General features: G+C 58.2%; 1 protein-coding gene across 6 annotated transcripts; it reads right to left on the bottom strand.

The window, feature by feature from the left end:
* Positions 1 to 638: 638 nt before the first annotated feature.
* On the bottom strand, positions 639 to 15726 carry DENND4B (DENN domain containing 4B). Of its 6 annotated transcripts, none has more exons than XM_024748141.1 (29): positions 15563 to 15726; positions 14415 to 14563; positions 13324 to 13663; positions 12471 to 12723; positions 12147 to 12216; positions 11778 to 11947; positions 11461 to 11705; positions 10961 to 11027; positions 10806 to 10864; positions 10494 to 10638; positions 10043 to 10218; positions 9787 to 9887; positions 8816 to 9031; positions 8129 to 8274; positions 7693 to 7832; positions 7474 to 7600; positions 6847 to 7053; positions 6386 to 6514; positions 5146 to 5335; positions 4742 to 4909; positions 4090 to 4481; positions 3807 to 3929; positions 3436 to 3605; positions 3213 to 3354; positions 2740 to 2976; positions 2092 to 2209; positions 1835 to 2000; positions 1682 to 1746; positions 639 to 1581 (listed from the first exon to the last, which is right to left on the bottom strand). In XM_024748141.1, exons 2-29 carry the CDS (start codon positions 14422 to 14424, stop codon positions 1436 to 1438), a joined length of 4518 nt encoding a protein of 1505 aa, XP_024603909.1. In that variant the 5' UTR covers positions 14425 to 14563; positions 15563 to 15726; the 3' UTR covers positions 639 to 1435. The 6 variants fall into 6 exon arrangements, with proteins under 6 accessions (XP_024603909.1, XP_024603908.1, XP_024603910.1 ...); XM_024748140.1 differs by lacking the exon at positions 15563 to 15726 and adding an exon at positions 15098 to 15400; XM_024748142.1 differs by lacking the exon at positions 15563 to 15726 and adding an exon at positions 15098 to 15399 and having other exon boundaries at positions 4093 to 4481.
* Between the last annotated feature and the right edge of the window lie 6 nt (positions 15727 to 15732).

Genomic DNA, 15732 nt, shown 5'->3' with positions numbered 1-15732 from the left:
GTAACTGATTTTGCAGATCTGTTAGGAGTGTTTCCTGTGTTTATTTCATTATATAGGAAAGAAAGGGAGAACTCTGAGTGGACCAAAAGGATTAGAAAAATGATGCCTGGATGCCTGGCGCCCACACGCAGTGAGCCCCTTAATCCTTGCCCCTGTCTTCCTGGTGCTGTCCCCAGGTTGAGTCCCTGGTTGGAAGAGTACTGCCTTCAACTAAAGCAACTAAGGAGGCCTAGAATGAGTTCCAGGGCTCCCAGGATGCGTGAGAGCTGCCCTGTGGAGGTACTGGAGAAGTTGGGAGGGGGAAGCTGTGGGGAGAGGAAAGAAGGCAGAGATGAGCTCAGGGCCCCCAGAGAATGGAGTCTTTGTGTGGGGTACAGATGAGGGACAAGGGGGTGATTGTGTGGGAGGGCCGGAAGTACCACACAGACTGGCACCACCATAGCCAGCACCGGATTCACCCCTCTCCTGCTCCAAGAACTCCCTGTGCCCCAAGGGACCAGAACCAGACCCGGTCAGGGAAAGCAGTGCGTGCCTGAAGGCAGCAAGGGATGCAAAGGTGGAAAGGAGGATGTGCAGCCAGGAGAAAAAGTGAGGTATCCCCCACCATTATCCCAGACTCAGAGAACAGGAGGCAGAAGGAAAAAGACAGAAGCAGCTTTTACTATATTACATCCAACAAAACTTCGCAAGGAACAATCCTTATTGCACAGTCAGGGCCCTGGGTGGGTGAAGCATTCCCCAAGGTGGAGTGGACAGAAAGGATCAGGACTAGAGGGGTACCAGTTTTTCCTAAGGGGAGCCTGGGACTCCTCTAGCTCCCACCTCCTAACTTTCAAGGAGCTACAAACCACTGGACCACGCGGGCCCATTTCCCTTCTCTTTCTCACTGTCCATAAGAACCTCATAAGCAAGGGGGCTGTGGCTCCAGAATAAATAACTTAAAATAAAATACAAACACTAAGGTAGAAAGGCATGGAGAGCCTTGGGCTCCTTCGGCAACTCTAGGGAAGCGGGACCATCACTGGTGGGGAATGACATCCCTCCATCCCATTCAGGGCAAAGGCTCAGTAGCTGTGTATCTTTCTAGTTGTTTTTTAAAACAAAAACTTATAAAATGACCAGGGCAGTGCAGATCTGTGGGTACCCTGGAGAGGAGTTCCTGGTATAGGATGAGGCGGAACAGAGATGTGCCAGCTCCCCCCAGGCCTCCTCCAACATCAACATGAGCACAGAGGGCAGGCTGGAGATAGGGGAATTGTGACTTTTGGTAACAGTGGGCCCCTCTTCCTGCTGCCCCCATTCAGAGCCTACGGCTCGGCATGCTTCCCAGCCTATTCCCAACTCCTCTATGAAAGCAACAGGGAAGCAGGTTATCTCTAGAATCCATTCTCCCTCACCTCCTCAGCCCAGGCTGGAGAAGGAAGCTTAAGGGTCCCTAGCATTCCAGAGGTGCTCCAAAATATTTTCGGCAGTCAATGGCCTTCGGGGTGGGCATCTGTGCCCGCCGCTGCCTCAGTTCCTCCTTGCCCGTGCTGCTGGCCAGCTTGTTAAAGGCGGACTTGTACTTCTTGTCGAAGGCCACTAGGAAAGAGGGTGGAGGTAGGTCAGTATATTAGGATTCCAAGCTTCCACACCTGGCCCCAGATCCCTAAACTCCTCAGCCCCCTGCCTGCTCCCTCACCTATGTCCACGTGGTCCTTGCCCAGAGCAGCCAATGTCAGGAATAAGATCTCACGGTAGATGCCCCTAGAGTGGAGGCAAAAGGGTATAAGTGGGATAAAGGGGGTATGGAGCCCAGGACAGACCAGGGACCTCTCAGATAGGAACACGATACCTCTGTAGGTGCAGGCCAGTGGGAGGGGGCCCTAGAGTTTCCAGCAGGAGCCCTATAGCCTTGTGCACCTCATTGAGACCGACATGGCGCAGCACGGACTCCAGCAATGCTAGACTAAGGGATGCAGGTACTGGGCCTGGCCATACCACCCGCTGGGGGATCTGGCCTGGGTGAAAAAAAAGAAGGTAGCCAGGATTATTGAGCCCTCTAAGTCTGGGACCTTCCCCTTCCCATCCTAGGCCAAATACCAGACTTACTGTGGACCCTCCAGAGCACATAGAGAGGTGGGCAGCTGTTGGGGTCAGGGGTCAGGACATCCCACAGCAGCCGCACCTGCACAGATGCTGGATCAGGCATTATCCAAGGAGACGGGGCCTGCAGGGAGCCAAGATAAAGGAGAGAGGCTCATGGGGTGGGAGGCAGGGGACAGGAAATGGACAGGCGTTATTCCAAGAGACAGGAACATTACAGGACATAGCCAAAGAGAAGAGAGAAAGGAACTCTTGTTCCCCGTGGGAATGCAAGCTCTACTGAGAGCAAGGACTCTGTTTTGTAATCTGCTACATCCCTAGTGCCTAAAACTCTGCCTGGAACCTAAAAGGTGCTCAATAAATATTGGTGCAGTGAATAGAGCAATAAATAGATGAACATTAACAAATTATTCTCTGGGTACCAGGCACTACACTAAGTGCCTTAACAACAGCCCTGTCTGGGGGGCGGGGGCGGCGCTTATGCCATTTTACAGATGAGAAATTGTAGCTCAGAGTAGTGAAGTGAAAGGTCCGGGAGTCAAACCAGGTACAACCACCTCCAAAGCCTGTGCTCTTTCTATAGCACTGAAGACACAGAGGACTGAGAAACAGAGCTGGGAGATGAGGAAGCAGGGACCATATCAGGGAACTGACCTGGGGAGGTGGGGGGCCATCACAGGAGGCCAGCACCAGGCATGGCAGAATACTGGGCAGGCGTAGCCGCTGGAAATACCACAGAAGGTTCCAGAAGATGATGGGGTGAGCAGCAGGCAGCTCAGGCAACGCCAGCACCTCACTGCCCTCGTTCTCTACCAGCGACTCCAGTTCCTTACGCAGCACCAAGGGGCTCAGATACGCCCATGCCCCACTCTCGACACGCCGGGAGGTACCCTGTCAGGCACAAAGTGGGAGGGCAATGGAGGGCATGTACCACGGCCCCATCCTCAGAGCCACAATTCTCACTGGGCCACCATGTCCAACAGCTTCCGGGATGTCCCTTGCCCTCAATGCCTACCTCTCCCCAGCACCACTGGGGCCACCCACAGGGCAACACACACACACACACACACACACACACACACACACACACACACACACAGCTTGTGCCCCTTTGGCCCAGCCCTTACCCCCACGTGTCCGTTGCAGAGCTGGGGCTCATCCAGGGCAAGGCAGAGCCTGCGGTCACTGAGCACAGGGCCTGGGCCCCCAGGGACAGGAGCATCTTTGCTGCCACTGGCACCAGCAGAGGAAGGCTTGGGGCTGGGGGCACTGCAGCGAGATAGCAGGAGGGTCAGCCCTCGGACCTCCACCTCCCTGCCCCACCCACAGCACTCGCCCTGCTTTGGGCACCTTGGTCGGGAATCAAAGGTCTGGACACTGAGTAGGGGCACAAAGGGGCAGGTGCAGAAGGGACAGGTTGTGTTGAGGTTGGAGTCATCAGGTGCCCAGCCAGCCATGATCTCCTCATCATACACCAGGGAATCACAGGCGCGGCACAAGGAGCAGCTAGACAGCAGGATCTGCAGGCAAGGAGACCCCAGGAAGCAGGCCCCTTTCGGCCTCTAGGCTCAGGAGCCCGTGCTCCTTCCCCAGCCCCTCTCATCTTCACATCCCAGCCCAGGCTCCTCCCACCTCCTCCCCAACCCCTGCCTTTGACAGAGTGAATGGGTGTGGTGTATGTGTGTGTTCAAGCACATCTGCGTGGGAGGGGTTATCCTCACTTCCAGGGAAGGTGGCTGCAAGGATCCAGGGGTGTCACTGAGGCGCTCTGAGGAATGGCGAAGGCTCACGCTGCTGAGAGAAGATTCTGAGAGGTCCCACTCACTGCCCAGAGAGGCTGAGCTCTGCCATTACATGAGAAAGCATAGTCAGCCACACCCATGCTCCTCTTCACCCAGGATGCTGGCTTCAGCCACCCCTCAAGGCCCTCTCTGGGCACTCCTGGTTAGCAGCTCCTCCCCAGGCCTCCCGGTGCTAAAGTGTCTGGACCCTCCCCTCACTGGCTACCTCGGATGCAGTGGATCCAGGGCGCTCCCGTGGGCGCAGAAGGCTGTCCATGGGGCTGCGGCGGGCTGGGGGAGGCAGGTCAGGGGGCAGCTCAGGCGGAGGAACACGAGAGGCAGGGGAGCGGCGGGAAGGAGTGAGCAGCTGTTGGAGGCGGGCACCCAGCCCTCTTCGGGGGGTGCTGGCCTCATCCTGATGCCAGCCAGCCTTGGGCACCCGCCCACTTGGCCCTTGCAGGGTTTCAGTGGACTGGGTATTCAGGGCTGAGCCTGCGTCCCCTGGGCTGCCTCCAGGTGCCGGCTCCTCCCCGGTCAGGCTCAGGTCTGAGAGGCTTCCATCGTGCCAGGGCACAGGTGATCCCCGGGGTTCCAGTACCCCCAAGGCCTCTATCACTACAGGGCAGAAAAGAATCAGGGAAGATGGAGGCCAGCCCCTCCTCCAGGAACTGAGTAAACACAATTCCTGACTGTACAGACTCTGGCACCACAGCCCCCACCATGGTGACAGTCCAGGCAAGATTCCCTCAGCGCCTACAGTGCCCACCACAAAGCACCACCCATCCATCCTGGCTCTGGCCTTCCCCTCTTTCACTGGCAAGTGGTCAGGGAAGCTGACGGGGCTGAGGGTTGGGGTGTGGGACAAGGGCACTCACTGTGGGCCACGGCAGCCTCCACAGTGGGCTGTGCCCCTCGGGCACTACCCAGGCTGCCACTCTTCACCAGGCGCCCCGTAGGCGAGGCAGGGTCCCTCAGGCTTCGCCCAGCCCAGGTAGTCTGGCGCTGAAGGGGGCGGGTAGGGGAGGGGCGCTCCAGATAGGGCTCTGTAAAAGATAGAGAGGGGATTGAAAGGCAGCCAGCTAGAAACCCAGCCCCCAGTTCCAAAACAGAGCTCCTTAAGTGGACCTGGATTTATAGGGCTCCTCCCAGGCAGAACTTCATCTCTTTTGTTACCAGCCAAGTATAGTTTATCCACTCTGAGAACACCCAGTGCCAGCCACTAGGCCAGCCCCAGCTCTCCATGCCTATCCCCCTGCCCGTGTCACCAGCCCCTACCCACCTGTCTGGGAGCCGCCTGCCTCTTGTGCTGCCGTCTCTGCCTCCTCCTCCTGCTTCTGACGCTGCCACCGCTGCCGCCGTTCTCTCAAGGGCTGGCGGAACTGAGCAGCCCCCAGGACCACGTTCCGGAGCTTGGCCCAGCGCAGGCGCCCACCCGGTGTACCAGACGGCCACTTGCCTTCCAGCACGGCCTGCCAAGCACAGTGCCCGTGAAGATGGCCTACTTCCATACCCTGGCCTCAGCCTGACGCCAACTGCCTGACCTGGAGCCCCAGGGACCACCTTCTCCTCCAGACATCCTGCCTAGGACTGTCCTGCCAATGGCTCAGCCGGGAACAAGAGCCCAGAAGAGACAGTTGGCCGCTGCCACCCTGAGGGGTTCTAGAGGAAGCCAGAAGCAGTGGAGACAACCTGGATCCAGACTCTGCTGTTTATAAACTATGGGCTTTGAAGAAATCGGTTCATTTTTTGGGTCATTAGTTTCCTCATCTAAAAAACAGGAAATATAGGTTAGTATCATGGTTAAGGGCCTGAATTCAGGAAACATCGGCGTGCCTGTGTGCATCTCCTAACTCCCTAACTTACTCACTGTGGTACCTCGGACAAGTTACTAAGCCCCTGCAACCTCATGGCCTCATCTGTAAGATGGGGACAATAATCATTCCACTTCATGGGGCTGTGGTAAAGATAAAATGATTTGATGTGGGCTTCCCTGGTGGCGCAGTGGTTGAGAGTCCGCCTGCCGATGCAGGGGACACGGGTTCGTGCCCCGGTCTGGGAAGATCCCACATGCCGCGGAGCGGCTGGGCTCGTGAGCCATGGTCGCTGAGCCTGCGCGTCTGGGGCCTGTGCTCCGCAACGGGAGAGGCCACAGCAGTGAGAGGCCCGTGTACCACAAAAAGAAAAAAAAAAAAAAGATTTGATGTGGAAAATGTATTTGGAACAGGGCCTGGCATATTGGCTCCCACGATTAGCTATCATCGGGAGGTAGCAGTACTCGCCCAACCTCCTTGTCAGGGGTATTGTGGGTGAAGATCAAAGCGGCCAAGTATGAGAAAACCGTCTGTAGGTGCTAAGGCACTAGAGGAGCACAATGGGTGACAATGGTGACAGGACCTTGTTGGATTGTATGGGCCCAATCTCCAAGGAGAGGGGAGAGCGGCAGGTGTCAGGGAGCAGCATCCTTCCCACACACCTACCCGGCACAGGCTGCCATCCCCCCTTCACCCCAAATTAGGTACCTTGTTATAGTAGCCGTAGGTGATGGTGTTGGGCACGATGCCTGCCCGCCGCATGTCCAGCATGACCCGCACGGACAACACGGGCTGCCCATAGTGTGAGCAGAGCTGCATCAACACCCGGTAACACACCTGGGCCAGGAGACGCGCAGGATGAGAGCGGACTCACTCCCAACCCAAATCCTCAAGTCTGAGCGAGCACCCTTCTCCAGCCTCCCCAATTCTCACAGACTTCACTAGCCCTTGGAAGCGCCTGGGCTTGCCTCAGAGCCACCTAGCCTTCCTGCTGACCCTGCCACCCTGCAGTCTCTACTGCTACACCCGAACATGCTCGTTAATTCAGTGAATGCGATGGAGCTCTCAACTCGTGCCCGTGCTCCCCATCTGCTTTCCATGGTCACCAAGTTTCCCTCTCACAGCTCCCATGCCTACACAAGCCCCTGGGACTGGGCGCAGGTGCCCACCTCGTCGGGCAGCACCACCTTGCGGCTCTCCATCTGGCGCAGCACCTGGTAAGCCGTTTGCAGTGCCCGCACCCTGGAGGGTGCCGACCGCACGTAGGCAGGCAGACACAGGAACCACAGCCCATAGCAGTGGCCGAGCAGGCACCGGGCCCAGAGCTCAGGCACAGCTGCTGACTTCTGCGCCATCCGCTGTGCGATCTTCATCTCCTAGGTAGGGCAGGGGACACACCTGGGTGAGTACAATGCCAGGGCAGGGCAGGTCTTAAAATAGTGTGGGAGAAGCGGCACCCTCCCTGAGGAAGGGTCTGTGCGCTGACAAGGCGGGAGCGATGCTGCACACACAGCCCAGGATCCCCAAGCAGAGATGCCTAGCCTGAGCTTGGGCAGGTGCCCTGGAAGAGGCAGCAAGCCCCTGGTTTCCCAGAGTGCTCAGAAAATCAAGATGAGGATGATGACAGTGGTAACAAGAGCTAATATTTCATGTGCCTTTTATGTGCCAGACATAACTGAAACCTTCCAACAACCTTATGGGGTAAATACTATTATACCCATTTTACAGATGAAGAAACTGAAGCAGCAGCCCTTGGCCTGAGCCAGATGCCTCTGGGGGGCCCACCTGCAGGTTACCTGTTTGGTACGGCGAGGGGCAGGACTGCTGGGGGCACTACGGGATGGACCTGGCACAGGCAGAGCCCCGGGTTGCTCTTGAGGAGACTCAAACAGCTCAGCCCGTAGTTCGGGGAACCCATCATAGCTGGAGGGGCAGAGAGAGGCAACATCAGGAGCAGTCGGCACTAAGTCAGCCCATGGGGCCTCACAACAAGTGAGGGGACAAGAGGCTCTCACCAGTACTGGGGGGTAGATTCACCGCCCTCTGGCGCCGGCGGCTCCTCGGGAGGTGTGATAAAGACAGTGAGCTCACTCCCTGACAGCTCCTCCAGCTCCACCAAGGGTGTTGGCTCCGGCTTCTCCTGCTCTGGGTGGACCTGGAGCAGGATGGTAAGAGAATGAGCATCTCGCAGGAAAGCACAGCCACAGGGAAGGAGGTAGTGGGTCCAGATTCAAGGCCCTGGAGACAGAGCTGGGGGATGGAGTGAGGAATGGGAAGGCAGTACGTCTACGAGGCCGGTCACGTATGCTGCACAGGCTGTGCCCTGTGTAACTCCAGGGGCACCATCCCTGCCACAGATGAGATGGAGAGTGTTGATACCTGGGATAACAGAGACTGCCAAGAGGAGAGCAGAGGGCAAAGGGCATGAAGAGAAGGGATAATGCCCAATACCTTGTCAACACAAGAGTCGAAGAATTCCAGGGCAGCATGACGAGCAGAGCCGAAAGAACATTCCTCGATGAACTGCGAGAACATCTGTGTGTGCAGCAGCTGGGAGTACAGCTTGTGGCTGGAGCGCTCCCGGGACTTGAGGAAGCCTGACAGATGAGAATGGGGCAGAGGGGAAGGTTACCAGGGGGCCCTACCACAGGCATCCCCTTCCGAAACCTTTTCTCAGCTCCCTGCCAACCTGGCGTCCAAGGCCATCAGAGTTATCCCCTCTTTGGCTCCTCTGGCACCACGACACCACACACCAAGCCGAGCAGCTCAGCTACCCCGGCACCACAGTCCCATGGAATCCCTCCCTTTTATCTGTTGGCAGCTAGGACCTCAGACTGGGGAGTCTCCAAGGGAAGAGAGTTTCGCCCATGGGGGTGGCTCACCACAGGCGTCACTGTGTCCCCACCAAGCCCAAGGCTTCCCAGAGGGCAGGGCCACAGCTGGTTCATCTTTGTACCCTTATCCCCTCTCCAAGCCCAGAAGAGCATACAGCTCAAAGCTGGTGCCCACAAAAACGTGTGCTCAGTGAAGGAACAAGAAACTGTGTGATTCCTCGTCCCCCCGGGCTTCCCCATGGAGCCCAGCCCCTGGCCACCCCTCCCGTGACCCCCGCCCCAAGCAGAGACAGGCCCCCTTTACCCTGCAGGAAGAAGAGGTTGTCGACATCACGAGACCCCTCAGAGGGGGCCTGGGTGAGCGGGCGTAGGAAGTCCCGGTAGCCCTTGAGCAGGCAGGCCATGAAGCGGAGGAAGGCTCCCTGGACCTCGCGCTCCAGCCGGGCCCGGCGGCCGCACACTGCCTCATAGTCTGTCAGCAGGAATTCCAGGGAGGCCTCCTCCTCGGGTCCAGTATATGCTGGGGACCAGGGCAGCCTGAGAATCAGGGCCAGCACCCGTAGGGCTTGCCTCAACCCTGCCCTTCACACAGAAGTCACTGTTGCTACCCCACCACCGGCAGGTCCTAACAGACCTGGTACCAATAGTAACTAAAAAGTTACCTTCAGGGACTTCCCTGGTGGCGCAGTGGTTAAGAATCCACCTGCCAATGCAGGGGACACGGGTTCGAGCCCTAGTCCGGGAAGATCCCACATGCCACAGAGCAACTAAGCCTGTGCGCCACAGCTACTGAGCCTGCGCTCTAGAGTCCGCGAGCCACAACTACTGAAGCCCACGTGCCTAGAGCCCGTGCTCCACAACAAGAGAAGCCACCGCAATGAGAAGCCCACGCACCGCAACAAAGAGTAGCCCCCGCTCGCCACAACTAGAAAAAAGCCTGCATGCAGCAATGAAGACCCGATGCAGCCAAAAATAAATAAGTTAATTAATTAATTTTTTAAAAAAAAGAATTTACAAAAGAAAAGTTACCTTCAGGTAACAGTTTCAAGCCTCCCCAATGACAAGCTCAACCTCCCTGACATATTCAGGAATATTAATGTGACATTCGCTTCCCTCTTGCTTAAACTGGAATTTGAATTCCTCTCACTTCCACCAAATGAAAGCCTAACTCCTCTAACCTCCTCAAGTAAGGTCAGCTCCCCACAGGCCTCCCCAAACTGGAGGTTCAAGGTCAATGACAGTTTCCAGCCTCCCACCCCGGCCCACGCTCCTCACTCTGATCCAGCTGCTGGTATAGGTTTGTCAGTGTAGTCAGCAGAACCTTGCAGGGTCTGCGGGGCAGGATCCGAGGGGAGAGGGGCTTCTTTTCCTCAGTCCTGTGAGATAAACAGAAGGAAGAAAGGGTGATGGGGCTCCTCGCCAGCCTCCTCCACGTTTTGCCTGAGGCTCCTTTTGAGCAGGTACACTGCATACACCAGCCCTCTCCTGCCCCCCACCTCGAAACCCCCTGGACAAGACCCAACCCTCTTACTGGAAGAGTGTGTTGGTATCAAGATCAACACAGATGACATCCACAGGCGGGTCATGCAGATCGAAGTAACTGGAGTGGATACCCACGATGAAGGGCACGGGGGCGCTCAGCACATCTGCCAGCACTAGCGGGCACAGCGGAATGTAGGGGCACTGCCAGTGCAGCGGGAAGATCATCTAAAGCATCAGGGAGTGAGGACCAGTGAGCAGGGCGTAGGGGCAACACGAGAGGGGGCCTTGGCCCTGGGGGGTGGTGCCTCTTGAGAGAAGCTGTGGGAGTTGGGCTCCAAAGAAGAGCTCCTGACGGAAGCTGTATGTCCTGTAGGTCGTGCCCAAAGGTAAAAGGCTGAGGAACCCTCCCCAAGAAAAGAAAAGTAAGGAGAATCTAGGTAGGAACCGGGGCACCAGAAGGAACACTCTAGGCAAGGCAGTCTGGGCAGGGTAGCACTCACAGAGACGAGGGCCTCGCAGACGCTGGTGAGCAGGTCCGGCCGCAGTGAGTGGACTAGCAGTTTGTGCTCCGTGAGCACAGCCAGCAGCAGCGTGATAGCCAGCTCAGGGCCCAGGCTCTGCAGCAGCTGCAGGAAGCTGGCACCACTGCGGGCAATGCCAAGGTGGGGGAAGAGTCAGCAGGAGGCCTTTCCCTAGTCACTGGGCACAGACACCACCTGGGCCCAGCCTGCACAGACCTCAACACCTGTGCCCATCTGCCTGGCACCTACCATGTCCTTGGTCATCAAAGCCCCCCCAACCTGGGCACATACCTGAGGGGCAGGGGTGAGGATACAGGCTGGCAGAGGAGCAGGTTGTCATAGGGAGACATCTGGGAGACAGAAGAGCCACAGGTCAGGATGGTGAAGACTAGCCCTTGGCAGTTCTCCTCCTCCCATCCAGCCCCAGCCTCAGCCTCAGCTCTCACCTGCACCAGGATGCGGGGTCTCTGTGGGGAAGGGAAGGGGACATTGTGAATGAAGTGGGAGATGTGCCTGGGGGAGAGAGGGGTCCAGTCAGAGGCAGACTCCCAGTCTACTTCATTCAGCCACACTTGCTCTTCTCCTTCACCTGTCCACAAGAACCTTGCTCCTCCCTGAGATCCACCTCGAGACTGGTGTCAGCCATCAGAGCCTCCATTATGTACAGCATTTATGCAAATCAAAAGAGATTCCCTCTGGGCCTGCACAGCCCCTGGCCAGGACTTAGCTAGCAAGTGTAGCCTGGATTTCAGGCCCCACTCAGCCTCTCAGCCAGGGGCACTTTTGCAGGGTACCAACTCTCCAGCCACACACTACAGCCCCATCCCCACTCCTCTGCCCACCCGTGTCCCCCCACCCCCAGCTCCAGCCTAATCTCGTCCATCTCTCCTGGCCTCCCGAGATCTCCTCATAACCCTTCCCAGTGCCGGGGAAGTCTCGTGCTCACGCTTCCAGGGGCAGGCGGTGGGGGCCTGAGACGGAGTAGCGGTAGAGGAAGGTGAGGAAGGCGCGGAAGGCAGGGAAGGCAGGCCAGCGGGACAGCACAGCGATGGCACGGCGGCTGCGCACAGCTCGGCCCCCCAGTGCCCGGCCCCGCTCCACGGCGCTCAGCAGGCCCAGGGCCCGCGCTTGCCGCTCCGAGAGCCTGGTCCTCGGGAATGCCTCGTAGAACTGCAAGGCAGCACCGTACACCTGGCAGGGGCAGAGGGGCAGTCAGGCGGGCCCTGTGGAGCCCGGACCCCTGACCACACTCTGCACACCCACCTTATCACCAGCTGCACCCGTGAGCACAAAGGTGGAGAAGACGGGCACGGGGTACTTGGTCTGGGCAGGCCAGCACTCGATAGTGGCCCCCATGGGCAGGCAGAAGACGGGCACTGACTCGGGCAGCGGGAACGCCTCATTGTCCTCCTCTGGGTAGCGGCCCAGCAGCTCTGCACCCCCGGCAGAGTGGGGGTACCCAAAAGGAGTAGGGTCAATCAGACTCCAGGGGAAGGAAGCAGGGGATCCCAGAGACGGGCCAAGCGGCAAAGGGGAAGTGAGTTCTGTGGACACTGAAGGTACCAGCCAAGAGGCACCAGGGCAGAGGGACACAGAGGGTCAAGGGGTTGGAGAGACAGAGGGGGTACTCACCTGCCTCATACACCAGCGTGTTGGCCTTGGCCAGGCCCACCTTGTAGCACAGGTACACTGCTGGGCCCCACTGCCCCAGAAATGGCAAGAGACAAGCAGATACACAGCTAACAAAGGTTTCTGGGGTTCGTTTTCTCCACCACCCCCACGTGGTCTTTGTCTTTATAACTCCCACTAATCCCAGTCCCCCAAGACGAGAGTCACGCCTCTGGGCCCCGCCCCGCCGTTAGACGCCTTGGTCCTAGGATACCCTTTGTGCCCAGGGTCCACACAGTCACACAGAGATGGGGCAGGTCTCAGCTTCTGGCTCAGGGCCCCACTCACCATGCCAGGGTTGAGGTTGCGGGGCAATCGGCAGTAAGTATGAGGCGTGCCCTCGCCCTTGCTGGGCAGCACCAGGCAGAGGTCAGTGATGCCCAGGGCATGCAACCCTGCCCCCTCTGCTGCCCGCCGGTAAGTGAGGTAGGTGCGGGGGTGCCCAGGGCCTGGAGGGGCCAGGTTGGCTGAGTGGCTGTAGGGTGTCGTAGCTAGCACTTGGAAGCCAGGCTTGGGACGTTCCTTTCCCTCATACAACACCCTTGGCACAGAGAACAGAAAGAGATGTCAAAAGTCCAATACAGAGGAGCAAGACCCCAGTCCTGCTAGATCTGCCTACCTAGTCCTACCTACTCAGCCTAGTCAAACCCCAACACCAGGGCCCACTTCTTGCTGAACTCTGCCCTCCAAAATCCTGTGCCCCTCTTCTGCCCTTGGCTCTACTTCTTGATCAGTAACAACTCCTCAAACCTTCCACGGTTCTCAAGCTCATTAATAAATACTAAGAATAAAAGCTACCCTTTATTGATTCTGTGCTAAGTCCCTTATATGGATTATCTCACTTAATCTTCTCAACCACGCTATGAGGAGGTATTATTTCCCCCAATTTACAGATGAGGGAAAAGGCCCAGAGGGGCTCAATAACCTGCCTAAGGTCACATAGCTAGCAAGTAGCAGCACCAGTATGGGCACCCAAATCTGTGTGAGAACTAAGTACGCACAACTTCAGGCCCTTCTCCCTGGCCTCTAGCCCACTCCCTTCCCGTTCCCATTGCACATCCCTCATCCCATACCCTCTCCCTGCCTCACCCCAGTTCTCCTCCCAGCCTCCCTTGGTGCCAGCATGGGTAGGTGCACACACCCCAGCTCAACGAGGGGGGGCCTGTCACGCCCCCTCCGGTAGCAGATGACTGGTTGAGTTCCACCCAGGAGCCCAGCACTGAGTTCCAAGGGGTGGCCCCCGGTAGAAGCCTGGATGCATGTGTAGCCCTGGGGCACCTCCTCGCCCAGGGCCCTAGCGATGACTGCCACATCTGTGATGGGCTCAGCTGGCCGGGGAGGGCGAAGGGGCCCACTGGGTTCAGGAACCCACGTTTCCTCAGGGATGGGTGCTCCGTTCCCTGCAAGCCCAGCTATCACGAAGTAATCCACCAGCCGGGGGGGCCGCTCCTCCGCCATGGCCCCCCCCTCACTCACTGCATCTGGAATGGTCAAGTGGGGGAGAGATGAAGCAAGGAAGGCTGGTGTTGCCATGGCAACCAGGGAGTTCCCCCCTCTTGCTTCCCTCTTCTTCCTAGTCCTTTCAAGGAAAAGCAGGATCAGTGGTCAGCCAATCCTAAACTCTCCCGCCTGTGACATCACCAGGCCCTCACAGCCCACCACAGCTCCTTAAAGAGACCAGGACCCTCCCTCTTGGTGGTACCAGCCCTCTTCCCAAAGAACCCAAACTCCACTCCACCGCACACAGCTAACCTGGGCTCTGACATCATAGTTTCTGTGTCCTTTTTAAAGACCCCACCCCACTTCACTCCCTAACATAACAGAGATCACAGTCTTTTCTGTAATGGCCTGCAATGACATCATTCCTTCTGGCCATGACATCATGCCAACTACAGTTTTTTTATGGGTTTCTGGCCTTCCTATTCTAGTTGACATTCTAAGAACCTCATGAGCCAGCTAATGTTCTTAAAGAGCCCACTTCTAGGTTTTTGTGAGGACTCAACAAAACCCAAACTTTAAGCGTCTTTTTGCCAGACTCAAGGGTCCTTTTTTCCTAACTTAGCTCCACTATCTGACAAAAAAAAACACTGCCCTCCAACCTCCAGGATCCTTAGGTATCCCCAGTTAAGTCCAAAGCAGAGTGGGAGACAGTCCCAGAAATCCCCAAGCCCTCCTCCATGGAGCCCAGAGACAGAAACAGGCCCACAACGGGTCTTCAGTAACTCTTCTCACCTGCCTTCATGGCCCAACCCCAGGGAGTAGGAGCCCCAAGGGTCCCGGGGTGCCCCAGGGTGCAGAAGCTGGGAAAGAGCTTGGTGGGTGGCTTGCAGCTGAGGACCGAAGGCGTGGGGGCCGCTTCAGAGGGGAAGGGAGGTGACTTCCTGAAACAGTGGAGGGGAAGCTGCAGCTCAGCGGAAGCCAGCCTATGGGTGTGTGAATGTGTGTGTGCGCGCGTGTGCTGGGGGGGGGGGGGTGTACCGTTGAAGGTGCCAACACAGCATCATTCCAAGTTGGAACCTTAGACTAAAGGACCCGGAGCAAGGCAGAGGAGGCTCAGCCTGGATCCAGGATGTACAATCCTACCTAACCTCCCACCCTTGCCAAGAGAAGAGGAGGCAAAGGAATCTCAGTAGCCAAACTGGCTCTCCTTAACCTGGCCTCTGGCCACACACACATACACACACCAACTCCAGCTTAATTTAGTCTCCACATCTGCGAGGTGAGGCCAGGAGTTAGCGTCAGCCTCCTGATTTAGCTCTGGGACACAGCCCCATGCCTCGTCCCGTGCTGGCGAATGGGAGCCCTATGCCCTATGCCCTATGCCCAAGGCAGCAGGCGGGAGCCATGAAGTTGAGACCAGCAGAAGAGCGAGTGGCCCCCATCGGCAGGACCTCCGCACCCCGGCCTCTCCTCACCGAGCCAGGGAAGAGTCCTGCAGAAGGCAGCCCTTTCTCCCTGGGGAACGCAAGGGGCAGGGGCGCCACTCCGGGTCGCAACGCCCACAAGCCGGGCGGCGGGAAGTTCGCGTTGGGGCAGAGGGCGCGCCGAGCGGGAGGAGGCTGAGGAAGGAGCAGGAGGGCAGAGAGGAGCGGGCGCGCAGGCGGCCGGAGACGTGACGGCAGCAGCGCCGGCCGCCGCGTGACCCGAGCGAAGGGAGGGGTGCTCGAGCTCTAGGACCCGCGGGCGCAGGAGGGGTGCAGGGCGCCGGGGCACTGCTAGCTAACTCCGGGCTGCGCCCTCCCCTCCACTTTCACTTCCCCAGGAGAGAGGAACCGGAACCAGATGTGCAGCGCCGGAGAACAGCTGGGGGAGAGCCCCCGCCCCGCCGGCGCTCCCTCCCTTCCTTCCCCGCCCGCCGCCCCGCCCGGTCCAGCCCCTACCTGCCTGCCCCGCAACTCCCCCGCCGGCCGGCCCGCGGGCGGGTGACTCGGAAGGCGGGTTGGCTGGCCGGCGGGCGGCGCGGCTACCCGGCCCCGGACATGTCGCACCCGACTCGGGCGCCGCTCCCGCCGGGGCGACGAGTGAAGGAAGAAGAAGCGGCCGAGGGCGC

The sequence above is a fragment of the Neophocaena asiaeorientalis genome, unplaced genomic scaffold (genome assembly GCF_003031525.2).
Source record: "Neophocaena asiaeorientalis asiaeorientalis breed wild unplaced genomic scaffold, Neophocaena_asiaeorientalis_V1.1 scaffold76, whole genome shotgun sequence".
Classification (NCBI taxonomy): domain Eukaryota; kingdom Metazoa; phylum Chordata; class Mammalia; order Artiodactyla; family Phocoenidae; genus Neophocaena; species Neophocaena asiaeorientalis.
The sequence above is the reverse complement of the archived record's forward strand: the minus strand, read 5'-3'. Positions and strand labels throughout refer to the sequence as shown.